This window comes from Palaemon carinicauda, chromosome 45 (assembly GCF_036898095.1).
Source record: "Palaemon carinicauda isolate YSFRI2023 chromosome 45, ASM3689809v2, whole genome shotgun sequence".
NCBI classification, from domain to species: Eukaryota; Metazoa; Arthropoda; class Malacostraca; order Decapoda; family Palaemonidae; genus Palaemon; species Palaemon carinicauda.
Window position 1 is genome coordinate 20,802,684 of NC_090769.1, and position 12,523 is coordinate 20,815,206.

The following is a 12,523-nucleotide window of genomic DNA, read 5'->3' on the forward strand; positions in this document are numbered from 1 at the left end:
ATTCTGAAATATCTGTATCTATATTCTTATAGATCCAGTGGAATAAACCCCGCTAAGGTTTGGAAAGTGAGTGTGGGCCTCCCTCCCACCTGCAGTGGCCTCTATATATATAATCGATCAATCACACATTGCAAATATTTCATTGAGTGGCGTTTGGCCACCCATTACCTCTTGTGTAAGGCAGGATAATAATTAATAATAATAATAATAATAATAATAATAATAATAATAATAATAATAATAATAATCTTAGTTTTATATTAATAAAATATATACTATATTACTAATCTCAGTAACGTAATCTACGAAATATTGCAATATCCTGGAATTTAAAGGACGACTCTTCGATATGGCCATGAGCTTGTACTTCCCGGAAAACTAGTTATAATAATAATAATAATCTCAGTTTTATATTAGTAAAATATATACTGCATTACTAATCTCAGTAACGTAATCTACGAAATATTGCAATATCCTGGAATTCAAAGGAACACTTCGATATGACTATAAGCTTGTACTTCCCGGAAAACTAGTTTGGCCTTTATGTAACGGATTTAGGAATGGCATACATTATAATCTAAAATTAACATTTGATTATATTTATATAAGTTTATAGAATTGCAATATCCTGGAATTCAAAGGAACACTTCGATATGGCTATGAGCTTGTACTTCCCGGAAAACTAGTTTGGCCTTTATATAACGGATTTAGGAATGGCATACATTATAATCTAAAATTGATATTTAATTATATTTATATAATTTTATAGAATCTTTAATATATTCTATAAAGTTTCAAAGAGAATAGTCTTCCAGAACACTCTTTTATAAGTTTTAGAGTTGCGTATTAAGAATACGCATCTCATCTGTCATGACAAACAGGGTTGCCAGTTTGACCTTTTTTCCGGCCAAAAAAAACTCAAATTTGACCTTTTGTATTTAAATAGGTTGGCCTTTAGTAATATGAAAAAAGCCGGCCCTTAAATACTATATTTTTGACCTTTTTCTATTAATGGGTTGACCTTTTAAAGCCTCTGTTGATTAGAAATTGACCTTTTCTCATTTATAAAACCTGGCAACCCTGATGACAAACCACGCTATTCTCAGAGACTACGAGACCAATATAATTAAAATAAAGGTGTTAGTATTAATATTATATATAGAATAAAGCATGTAATATTTATTAGAATAATAGAATAAATCTCTTTAGTATATATAATAGATGTTGAAAATATTTCGATATATATATATTCAGGAAAAAATTACTTAATTTTATAGAAAATATATGGAAATAGGAGATTTTATATATGAATATGAGAAATTAATCTATAATAATTTACATTTTATATTTAATTGTTATAAAATGGAATTAATAAGAAATATTTCATCATGATCAGTCTAGTCCCAGTCAGGGTCGGAGAAAAGCTTTACACTCGTAGTCTCTCAACGCCAGCAAGATGGAGGACGCTGCCCACTACGCCAAAATGAAGGTAAAATTTATATGAAATATTTATATCCTTCATTTAAAAATACCTTCAGGATTGTGCCGAACAGTAGACTAATGCTATAGCTTCCATTTATAGTAGAAATGAGGGCCGGAAGGGGTGAAATATACGCAGGACACGAGATCGGCTTGTAGAAGAGTTTTGGCGTGGTTCAATGCTCCGAGAGTTGACGTCATGGCTTCTTGCCAAAAAGTTTTCTGGGATTAATATTGGCCGGATTCCTGGTCTCCTAGGCGTCAGCTCTTCCGATATTCGTACGTAACCGATTGGTTTTTATAATTGTGAAGGGTTTGGTTATAGCTGGCGGTTTTAAATATGGCGTGGGGTTTAGGCTTGTGGCGGGAACTTTCCCCCCGGTAAATTAGGCTTAAAACCATATGTAATTAACATTGAGTCGTTATATATTTATAGACAATCGTTTAACTATTCACATATATTATGTTCATTAAATGCATTTAGGGAGATCTTATCTATACTAAACACCCTTAGAGTAGGCTATACTGCATCATTTGTTTGCCGGTTGTTGAACGGGACCCTAAACCTAGGCCACGCTACGTAGCTTAGGTTTAGGGTCGTCCAAATTAATGTTTCTCAGCTCGTAAGTTTAGGTTATTTAGGGTTGATTTGTTTGACAAAACATTAAGCTTTCCTTTGTCTGCATCTAGCGGTTTTCATATTAGGCCAAGTTGGTTGTATTGTAGTTATGGACGGGAAAAGCATTTTCATGGTAAATAGGGTGTTTCCTGTAGAAGAATGTCCGTTTTCTTCGATAATGATACTTGTTTTCACTGCAATTTAAAGGAAGACAAGGGATTTAGTGTACGCAGTGCAGCATTTTAACGTTTGCTAGAACTTAGAAGCTTTTTTTTTTTTCTGCGAGTAAAGCAAGCACCCGTCGAAGCAGAAGTCATTAATTTAAAAGAAATAATCCCTTATTTAGATGTTCTAACGGGCTTTGGTTTATTTTCAGTAGAAATGAAGGTCAAATTCAGCGATAACAAATTATTTTGCATTAGGAAAAACTACTGGTAATATAGTAGTTATGGTCGGGAAACCTTTCCTAGTAAAAACGAACTAATCCCTATAGAGAAACACTAAACTATTTATTTTTAAATGTTTCGTCTGTTATTACAATTTTGCCGCCAAGTCACGTAGGCTTACTGTGGTTAACCATTCATTGCATTCAGTAAATATGATTTGAATTTTTACCCTTTGAGTCATTGCCTTGTGATTTACCCATTCTAACTGAATATTAATGCAAACCACTTGTTTGATTTTTCCCACTCTCCCATATACTCCTAATAATAGTTGAATCGGGCCGACATTGGTTGCAGCTGTAGGAAGGGTTAAATGTACAATAAACAATTTAACCAGTTGGTAAAATGAATGTTGTATTTGGCTAGTAATTATAGCGGGTACGTGTGTGATCTGCGCATACCAATTATGTCGGCAAATTTTTTGGGATTTTTTTTTTTCTGAGCATCAACAGCTGTAAACTCAATAGTTTTTAAACTACACCATAAAAGAAATTACACTAAACATTTATGTAAATTGAATTCCCTAGTAGCTTAGCTATTAATAATAATATTGATGGTAGTCAAGGTGGAAATGAAGCAAATGGGATAGTAAGTTGTGGCTCTTACAAAAGTGCATTGCAAGTATAGCAGAAATATTTGTAAGCTCTTTTGTGTATTTGACGGCCCAGGCCTCTTGCTCGCATTAAATATGGGTAATATTTCAATAAGTCTTGCCCAGCCATTACTGCTTGGTGCTTGTTAGTACATAGGAGCTTGATGTTCTTCCTTTTTTGGGGTGTATGTATGATAGTGGCCACCTCTGTGTATTTTTGTGTCTAACTTAGTGAATACGGGAGTGTTGGGGGGGTCGCAGTGGGGTTAGCCCTCCTGTTAGGTAAGTAGGCAAGGTCACGGCTTGTAGGTTAGGTTAGGAGGGAAAGTTTAGGTTGGTTAATGTTCAATTTTAACGAACGCGTGAGGAACTGGCAGCTGATATACAAAGGCTCCGTTTTTGCTCCACTGTGCGCTCGCGATAAAAGAAAGACATTAAGCTCCTATGTACTGGCAAGGCTCAAGCACTAATCGTGGGGTGGGACTCCATCAAATATCAAAATATTGGAATTTCCTTCCCATTTTCTAGTCGATCATAGCCGTGTCTCTCGTACTGCAAAAGCCTTGCATATTTCGTGTACATTGGTCCATTTAATTGACATTACTTGATAACACTGGTTATTGCTCGACCGTGGCTCGCTTTGCTCACAATTTAACATTTCACTGTAACTCTGTTCTGGCAAACACTACATGGATGTACTGCGCACGCCATTTGTGCAGGCGAGTATCTTTACGTTATTTTAGTCGTCTAAATCACTGTTCAACATATACATTAACATAATTTAATATAGGTATACTGTATTTGAATTATTCAGTTACGGTAGTCGAAATCTTTAGGTTGTATCATCTTTTAAGGGACTTTTTTTGGTGGATATGAGTGACCAAGACAAGGTTAAGAAGATGGAATAGGGTGTAGGGAGGGACAATGACTTCTGGAACCACGGGGTGGAAGGACTGATGTTTCAGGGGTTGGACAGATATGCTGGTTAACACTTTGACTAATTCGAGGAATGTCTTTCAAAATCAATTTTGAGTACAGTACATTGCAAAATGAGTTATTGTACAAATGTTTCATTCCCGAACTATGTCAGGACAGACTTCTTCAGTGTTCGCCATTGCGTACAAGGTTTTGTTTGTATACTTGGATCACCCAGACTCAAATTTGATGCTGTGATTGGGGGGAAATGTAGCACTTCGAGACGGGGCAAGATAAGAATACGGTATTCTATGTTGGGTTAGAGAGTGTACTTGTATCAAAAATATTGTTTTTCTCGAGGTTTTCAAATTGCACATCGTGTTTCCTAATTTGCTCTCATCTATACGATATGTACGGATCTGCCAGTCTTCTTGCCTGTCCATCGAAGTTGTACCAGTCCATATTAGTGTGTGAAGCAAAATTTTTGTAGCAGCAGGTTTTGTGGAATGCAAGGCATTCTTAAATCACTAAAATATCTTCATGATAGTATTCATCTTTCAAAAAAAAAAAAAACCATGCATTTTGAAAATCTTTCAGCATGGACAATTTTCTTTTGTGTGTTGATCTTCTGACATAAGTGTGTCGCAATTTCACCAACATTACACCTAGTACAAACTGAAAAATCACCCAAGAGTCGGGTGTTACAAATAATACGTAAACTCCCTTTGATGAGCAAAGTTTAAAACATAGGAGCGTATCGTTACTTAACCCTTTTACCCCCAGGCTATTTGGAACTTTCTAACCCTTAACCCCCAGGGATTTTTTTTGTTTTCAAGCACATTTTGTAATATATATTTTTTAAATTGCTTTAACAGCCTCAATTGTCGTCATAGAGAGGTCAGGTTAGTCTCATTCTTTTGGAAAATGCCTGAAGTTTCCCAAAGTTATCACCAATATGCAAAAAAAAAAAATGTAAATAGCAGTTTTTTGCAAAGACGTACCAGTATGTCCATGGGGGTACAGTAAAGGGATGTGTTGTGAAACATACGTCCATTGGGGGTAAAAGGGTTAACAGGGTAGGGGGTTGCACCCTTTGCTGACTCCTCCCTCTGTACCGCTGTAGCCTTGGTTACCATAAGAATAGGGTTTGCTTCCCAATCGGCGAGGTAACACTAAATGATTTATAAATTGTAAAACTAGCTTCATGATTCATATTCAGAGACATTTTCCTCAAAATCTATACGATAGGTACTAATTTGAAAGTTTATGCCTGTTCAAATCAACCACATCTCCATATTTTGTTCATTGGTAACAATTGATGAATGGTCAATATGATATATTAATTTCTAATGAGGCTGGAGTTCGCTATGAGAAGGGGACGTGTTGTATAGTTTGTCATTTTCCCCTGTGATTAAGGGACCAGGCCACAATAACTTACGTATCGATCAGTTTAAAATGTCAACACCTCATCAATTTCAAGCCCATTGTTTACCTTTTAAAGACTGATTGTGGGTAATACACATGCATTGTTTGCATTTGCTATCGGCTGCTTTCTCCTACAAAAGCCATTTTTTCTCACTTCAGTACCATCATGACTTAAAGACATCTAAAGTGAAGTTGAATATATTTGGAAATTTTGTAATTTCATTAATTTCCATTGTTGAATGTTTAAAACAGACTTTTAATATATTAGCTATTGTTGCTCTTGTGGGTTTAAAAAAAATATCCCAGAAATAACAAGAAAAGCATTCAGAGTGCAGACCTCTGCCACGACACCTTATAAAGTTTCACTATGAGTAAAACTGTGGCCAGGAAGTTGCTCGCCAACAAACAAATGGACAAACAGTGGAGCAGTGAAATAATACTTATTTACGAGTGAAACTAGACATGGTGGAGCTTGAAACCAATTGAGTGACATGATATAAATTAGAGGTAGTGGGTTGCTTTAATTCCATGCCACAGACATAAGAACAATCGGCCAACTTGATTAATTCAAACGATTAAATTTTGTTACATCATCTGTACAATCAAACGTACCTATTTCTTATGAGTTTTTCATTAAAGCATTTATTTTACTTCAATAGGTTGCTGACCTGAAGAAGGAGTTGAAGACCAGGGGTTTAGCTGTCACAGGAAACAAAAATGAGCTAGTGGAAAGATTATTAGCAGCAGGTAAGTTTTTTTTTGTATTGTTTACTGTATTATGTAAAATTTCAAGGAATTTTAATCATAATCTCTTAAAAATTCTGTATAAAGTACAGTATACATTCATGGCAAGTAACAATTTCTCTTGTAATAATGTTATTCCCAAATATTCTCTTTGTAGAAGGCCACGCACCTCTTGCATCAGTAGAAGGAGATGAGGAAGAGTTTGATGAAGAGGAGATTTTAGGCGGTGGCGACATGGATTCCAGTGAAATCAAGATCTCCCCTCAGGAGGAGGAAGCTGCACTGTCAGGGGCAAACCTCAAAGTAAAAAAGGTTAGTGTTATTTCTAAACCTTATAAAGTGGTAATTGCTGGAATTTTACAAACTATTGATTGAATGTAAACCATGAATCTTTTTCAAGTTTATTTGTTCCGTAACTGAATACAAACCACGCTATTTACATGGGGTAATTACTTCGGCGCAGCCGATGACATTACCCCATGTAAATAACTAGGTTTGTATCGTTAGGAAAAATACAAATTATCTACGAATTTGTCATATTGTTCCTTAGATTTTGAATTTAATCTGAAACATTTTATCTAGATCATTATTTTTTCCTTCCGAATTGAAACTTCCCATCATTTTTAATGCTTTGTATTTTTTTAGACACTGAAAACCCCAGCAAAGAGAGAGGCACCTAAGATTGTTGCCAAGAAGGCCGGTGCTGCCGCTGCTGATGCAGGGAAATCGCCCACTAAGAAACCAATCACAGCTGTATCTGATACCAAAGAACAAGAAAACATTGAACCTCCAAAGAAGGTTACAAAAGTTGACGGCGAAAAGTCGGTAAGAAAACCGAATAGGGTTTTGATTCATTTGTTTGTTTACTGTAAGAGAGTAGGATATTCAGGTCATTAGATGTACTAGCTTTTATAGACTGACTCATAACCATAAAATATTCTATTTTCTTATTTTTATTTTTTTTAATTTTTCTTGGTTTGTATTTTGTTTATTGTAATTTTTTTTTTTAGTTTTATATAATGGTAAAGTTACTGTTTCAACTATTTGTCATCCTATTTTGAGGATGCCTTAGGCCACTGTATTCCATATTTATTCATGACTTGAAGTATTTAGATATCTGGTAATATAAATCTTGCACTGGCTATACAGTAGATGTATCGTGATCCAGGGTTTTAAAAATCTGGAAAATGCCGTTTGTATGTCAATATTAGGATTTATGTATGGCGAGGCAGAATTGGTGAAGGGCAATTTAATTTATTGTAGTTTGAAGGTTTCTCTAATTTTGAGATATTACTACAGAAATTACCAGCCATGGCTGGTTAGAAATTTACAGAGTTTTTGTCGATTATACCATACCTCATCCACGAATTGTCTATTTCATTTTAGTCGTTGGAAAAGAGAGCAGAGAGGTTTGGAGTACCTTTGACTGAAGCTGCAAAGAAGGAAGCTAGAGCTGCTCGCTTTGGTGAATTGACAAATGGCACTGTTAAAGGATCCTCAAAACTCTCCACTGTTACTGGCGTAAGTAATTGGTAGCTTTGTCTGAAGGTCAGACAGTTCTCAATTCAGATAAGATATTTGAAAGGTTCAAATACTGTGAACAACATAGTTTTTTGAGCTCATAGGCCAATCTTTATCTTTGAGTCCCAGGGGGTTAATTAATGTTATTTTAATTTTTTTCAGGGTATAGACATGGATAAACTGAAAGCTCGGGCTGAACGATTTGGTGTAGTTACTTCTAAGTCTCTCACAAAGGTAAGATTGAAATTTACAAAGAAAAAAAAAAACCTTGACGAACATTCACCCATAAATTTTTTTGGCTGTGCACTTATTACTACTGTATTTTTTAGTTGAAGCATTTTGAGTATTATCATTACTGTTGCTTTAGTACTTATGTGGTCCTTTTTTTCCAATTTTAAAAACCTTAATGTATGTAGAACCTCTTAGTTCGTTTGGTAATTTGTCTGCGTGTCCTTGCAGGCAGAGGAAACAGAAAAGAAGAAGACTAGGTTGGAGAGATTTGGTTCTGCCCCTGAAAAGACTGAAGAAAAGACCAGCGAGTGAGTAGAATGGTTATAGTTTTATTAGTAGTCAATCAATTAACCCTTTTACCCCCAAAGGACGTACTGGTACGTTTCACCAAAGCCATCCTTTTACCCCCATGGACGTACCGGTACGTCCTTGCAAACAAAAAGCTTTAAAATTTTTTTTCTTTCATATTTTTGATAATTTTTTGAGAAAATTCAGGCATTTTCCAAGAGAATGAGACCAACCTGACCCCTCTATGACAAAAATTAAGGCTGTTAGAGCAATTTAAAAAAAATATACTGCAAAATATGCTGGGGAAAAAATAACACTTTTGGGGGTTAAGGGTTGGAAATTTCCAAATAGCCTGGGGTAAAAGGGTTAAATTTTTACTTATATAATTTTACGTTTAATACTGAGCTCACCAAGTAAAATTGATTTGAAATTGGGTTCTTTTGACATATGATTGGCCTTATTCTCTGCGTAATGAATACAGTAATACCTCAGGATACAAAATTAATTAATTCCAGATTGGCTTTCATAACATGATTTTTTGTATGGTGAAGTTTTGTTTGTGAGAATACAAAGTTCCTCATTTGTTTATTATATTTTGTCTAAATAATTTGGTATTAACTTTTGTGAGGTGTGCGTGATGGATATTTTTTGTTTTGTTTTTTTGCTATAATGAGGCATTTCATGACGTCCAGGGCTTGAGAATTCTTTAGCAACGATCGGATAACCGAGCCCGATGGTCCTGAAACACCTTCCCAGCTGTATTACCTAATTTATTTATTTATTTTTCTTTTTTTTTAATAAGAAAACTACTAGCTAAGCGCTATATAAACCCTATCATCAAGAAAACCCTTACTTGATATGTTGCAATAAAGCACTTAATAAACCCTAGTATCAAGAATTTAACATTGCGTTATTCAAGAATATTAGGTAGGATTAAATATTTTTGTTTCATGTACTATAGTTCAATATCTTTGACCCCGTCACTGTAGGGAGCTTTATTTATTGCCAATTTCCCTGGTATGAACATATTGTTCTAGTCCTATAGGGTATTTTTATGAATTTCAATTCAAACTCCCTGTCATGCTTTTAAATTTATACTTTATCAAATGCTTAGTATTTTTCCCATTAAAGTTTAACTATGCATACAGTACTTCCTGCAAACAGTGAGGTATAATTTGGTGTGACTGGAGTCTGTTGCAGGAATGAGACTACAGTATAGTTTTAATGTTTTTATATTGCCTTTGTTCAGTAACCAAGGTGGAGACTGTATAGTACATCTATGGTAGGGATGGTTTTCATTGGTACCAAGAGAAATAGGTCAAGCTTTCCTTTCCTCAATGGGTTATTTTCCCTGTTGGAGCCCCTGGGCTTATAGCATCCTGCTTTTCCAACCATGGTTGTAGCTTAGCAAGTAATGGTATTAATGTTTTCTGTATATTAACCCTTTTACCTCCAAAGGACGTACTGGTACGTTTCACAAAACTCATCCCTTTACCCCCATGAACGTACCGGTACGTCCTTGCAAAAAAATGCTATAAAAATTTTTTTTTATTCATATTTTTGATAATTTTTAAAAAAAATTCAGGCATTTTCCGAGAGAATGAGACCAACCTGACCTATCCGACAAAAATTAAGGCTGTTAGAGCAATTTAAAAAAAAAAATACTGCAAAATGTGCTGGGGAAAGAAATAACCCCTGGGGGTTAAGGGTTGGAAATTTCCAAATAGCCTGGGGGTAAAAGGGTTAATATAGTAAGTTTTGCATTCTGTAATTTGATTTCCTTTTACAGTGCTGCTGCTCCTGTCGATGCCGCCAAAGCTGCAAGGGCCGCGAGGTTTGCTGCCGCTGAAAAACCAAAAGCAGAAACAGAAACTCCAGCTGCTGCTAAATAGGTGTATGTAATTTGAGATAATTAATTTTGCAAGCTAACTATTATTTACATTGTGCGTAAGCATTGTACATTTGAAAATGGTTTCAGATTCCAGTATGAATAAGCCAAAGAAGGTAGTGCTTTCTGTCTTTAATAATCTTTGTAATAACAATTGGCGTTTTTATTTTACCTTTAATTTGAACCTAGTGACAGCAAGTTGAAATATTCATTGTGTTTTAGTAGCCTGAAGGAAACTTAACGTCACTGGATCACCTTTTTTAAGACCACGGGGAAGAGGAGTAACTCGGATTCTGATGTTGCTGTGTAGTACAAAGTCGTCTTAGGGGTATGAATAGTTTAAGTATTCTGTTTTCCATTATGAAATTGTAGATCAGCAAATTGGTTTTTTGTGTTGGTGTTCTTCATGCCCCCATAGATTTCAACCTCTTGGTCAAGATGCTTGTATTTCCCAGCAAGAGGTTGATACTCGTTTCACTACCGTTCACAAGGTTATATGTACAGTGGTAAGAGATTAGGTTTAGGTAATCTTACTGTAGTATCAAGTTTGGAACTCTTGGCATTACAGAAGTAATTGACAAGATTTATTTTTGTTAATACCATTATTACAATAGGCAAAACATGAGGAATTTTGTGCTTACGTATGTATGGTTTTTTTCATGTATGGATTTTTGAAATTAGATCAAAGTATTTCATGAGGTATAAGTACAATATTTAAAGATTTCTTGTAAACATTGCATTGAATGTCTTGGATAATAGTTATTTTGGCAGTGTTCTTTCTATCGATGGGTGTAAGTCTTGGTATACAAGTGTGGTACAGCTCCATATAGATCTGTGCATTATTTCTACCTTGTGAAAGTACATTACTTTTATGTATTGGCAGATTTCCTTTTTGCATAAGTAATCTCATAAGAAAGTGTATTTAAGGACAATAAAAATAATGAAAAAGTAACTAAATAGCAAGTTTTATTTGTTTAAATGAATGCAATAGCAACAACTTTATAATCATTGTTTACAAGTACCCTTGGTGTTTTATACAGTATTTTATTTATTGTTTACCACTAGATTTAAGGACACAGTGATGGTATAGAGCTTTGCCCACTAAATTTTATTAGCAGTTTTAGTCATCTTGATAGTTGAAATAAAAAAAAAATAATCTACCTTTGTTTCCTTTTCAAAATTGGTGTTTGTGTTGGATTCATTTTAAGGTTAACTGCTTCAATTTTGATGAATGTTTGAACTATCCAAAAATAATGCATGTACCATTCACAAAAGTATCGTTTTATTACAGTAGAACATAGCGAATGTACAATGATAGACTAGTTTGGTTTCTGAATGTTTGTTCCTACGCAGATACAAACCCCCATCATTTAATTGGGTTAGTTCAGGCGCAGCTTGTTGAGGCCAGTTGAATGTTTATCTACGGTCTGGTAAGGTTGCATTACCCACCCCCTGTGCTTGTGACTGGGATCCCACTCTGCTTCTGGTCGGTGGTATGAACGGTTGCCAGTTACCGACTACCTCTTCAGCACCTTCATTCTTTATCTCTTCCAATATGGATGTGAAGCAAGTTTTCACGTGTTCTTGGCCTGGTGTTGAGGTCACCCCGGCGGTACCTTTGTGACATGGCATCGATATTGTTCCTCATCTCAATTGTCCAGAGAGGTGCTCTGTGTTTTCCTTGTGATGTTTATCATCCCAATGGTTGAGGTTCAGTGGATGCAGGTAGAAAGCTGTGTGATTGTTCTACTTCAGCCTCGGAGGATGATAGGCTCAAAGCCTAACCTTTTGAGCCCTGATCTTCCATTGTTTGGTCCTTCGTTACAGTCTACCCGGAGACTATAGATAACAAAGAATAATGGTAAATTTTTGGAAAACGAACCTTTTAGCTTCTGCCTTTATCCCAGCTGTGAATATTGTGTAGGCTGATGTTCTATTTTTGGCAGTTTGATAATCCTGCTCATTTGCCATCCCTCCTCCGTGTGCTTAGCTTGTATGAGCCACTTTTTAGCCGAAATTAGAGATTAGATTTACTGGTTAAGTTCCAGAAGTTCCTCCTTTGAGTGTGATGTGCAAATCTCTTGAGGCATACACCTCTTCAGCTATTCTCCATACGCCACCATCGTAGTTATCCAGGATGTACTATTTTCCTTCTAAACTTATGGAATCTTTTATCCTCCTGGGTATCCCTTCAGTCCATCTCAAACATCCATCGTGCAGAATGCTAAGCCTCGTTTGGGAGCTAGCAATAGCTCTTCGGCATGGCAACAATCCCTGCGTACACTCCTACAAAGCTTCGGGATGCATATTTGCAAACTTAGACCCTTGCAGATTACGTCCTACTAATAGCGTGCCATCATCATTACACACTTGGCCAT

The 12,523-nt window shown here is 35.6% G+C and overlaps 1 protein-coding gene across 2 annotated transcripts; it reads left to right on the top strand.

The window, feature by feature from the left end:
• Window positions 1-1,362: 1,362 nt before the first annotated feature.
• On the top strand, window positions 1,363-11,303 carry LOC137634808 (SAP domain-containing ribonucleoprotein). Of its 2 annotated transcripts, none has more exons than XM_068367357.1 (8): window positions 1,363-1,489; window positions 6,133-6,220; window positions 6,375-6,529; window positions 6,863-7,042; window positions 7,604-7,738; window positions 7,901-7,972; window positions 8,198-8,277; window positions 10,047-11,303. In XM_068367357.1, the coding sequence occupies exons 1-8, from the start codon at window positions 1,457-1,459 to the stop codon at window positions 10,147-10,149; spliced, it is 846 nt and encodes a 281-aa protein (XP_068223458.1). In that variant the 5' UTR covers window positions 1,363-1,456; the 3' UTR covers window positions 10,150-11,303. The 2 variants fall into 2 exon arrangements, with proteins under 2 accessions (XP_068223458.1, XP_068223459.1); XM_068367358.1 differs by having other exon boundaries at window positions 10,050-11,303.
• The last annotated feature ends 1,220 nt before the right edge of the window (window positions 11,304-12,523 follow it).

Excerpts from the sequence above, each read along its gene's own strand:
- LOC137634808 (XM_068367357.1), top strand. The coding sequence starts at position 1,457 with ATGGAGGACGCTGCCCACTACGCCAAAATGAAG. Across the intron at positions 7,043-7,603 it reads AAGTTGACGGCGAAAAGTCG|TCGTTGGAAAAGAGAGCAGA; the intron begins GTAAGAAAACCG and ends ATTTCATTTTAG. Across the intron at positions 7,973-8,197 it reads CTTCTAAGTCTCTCACAAAG|GCAGAGGAAACAGAAAAGAA; the intron begins GTAAGATTGAAA and ends GTGTCCTTGCAG.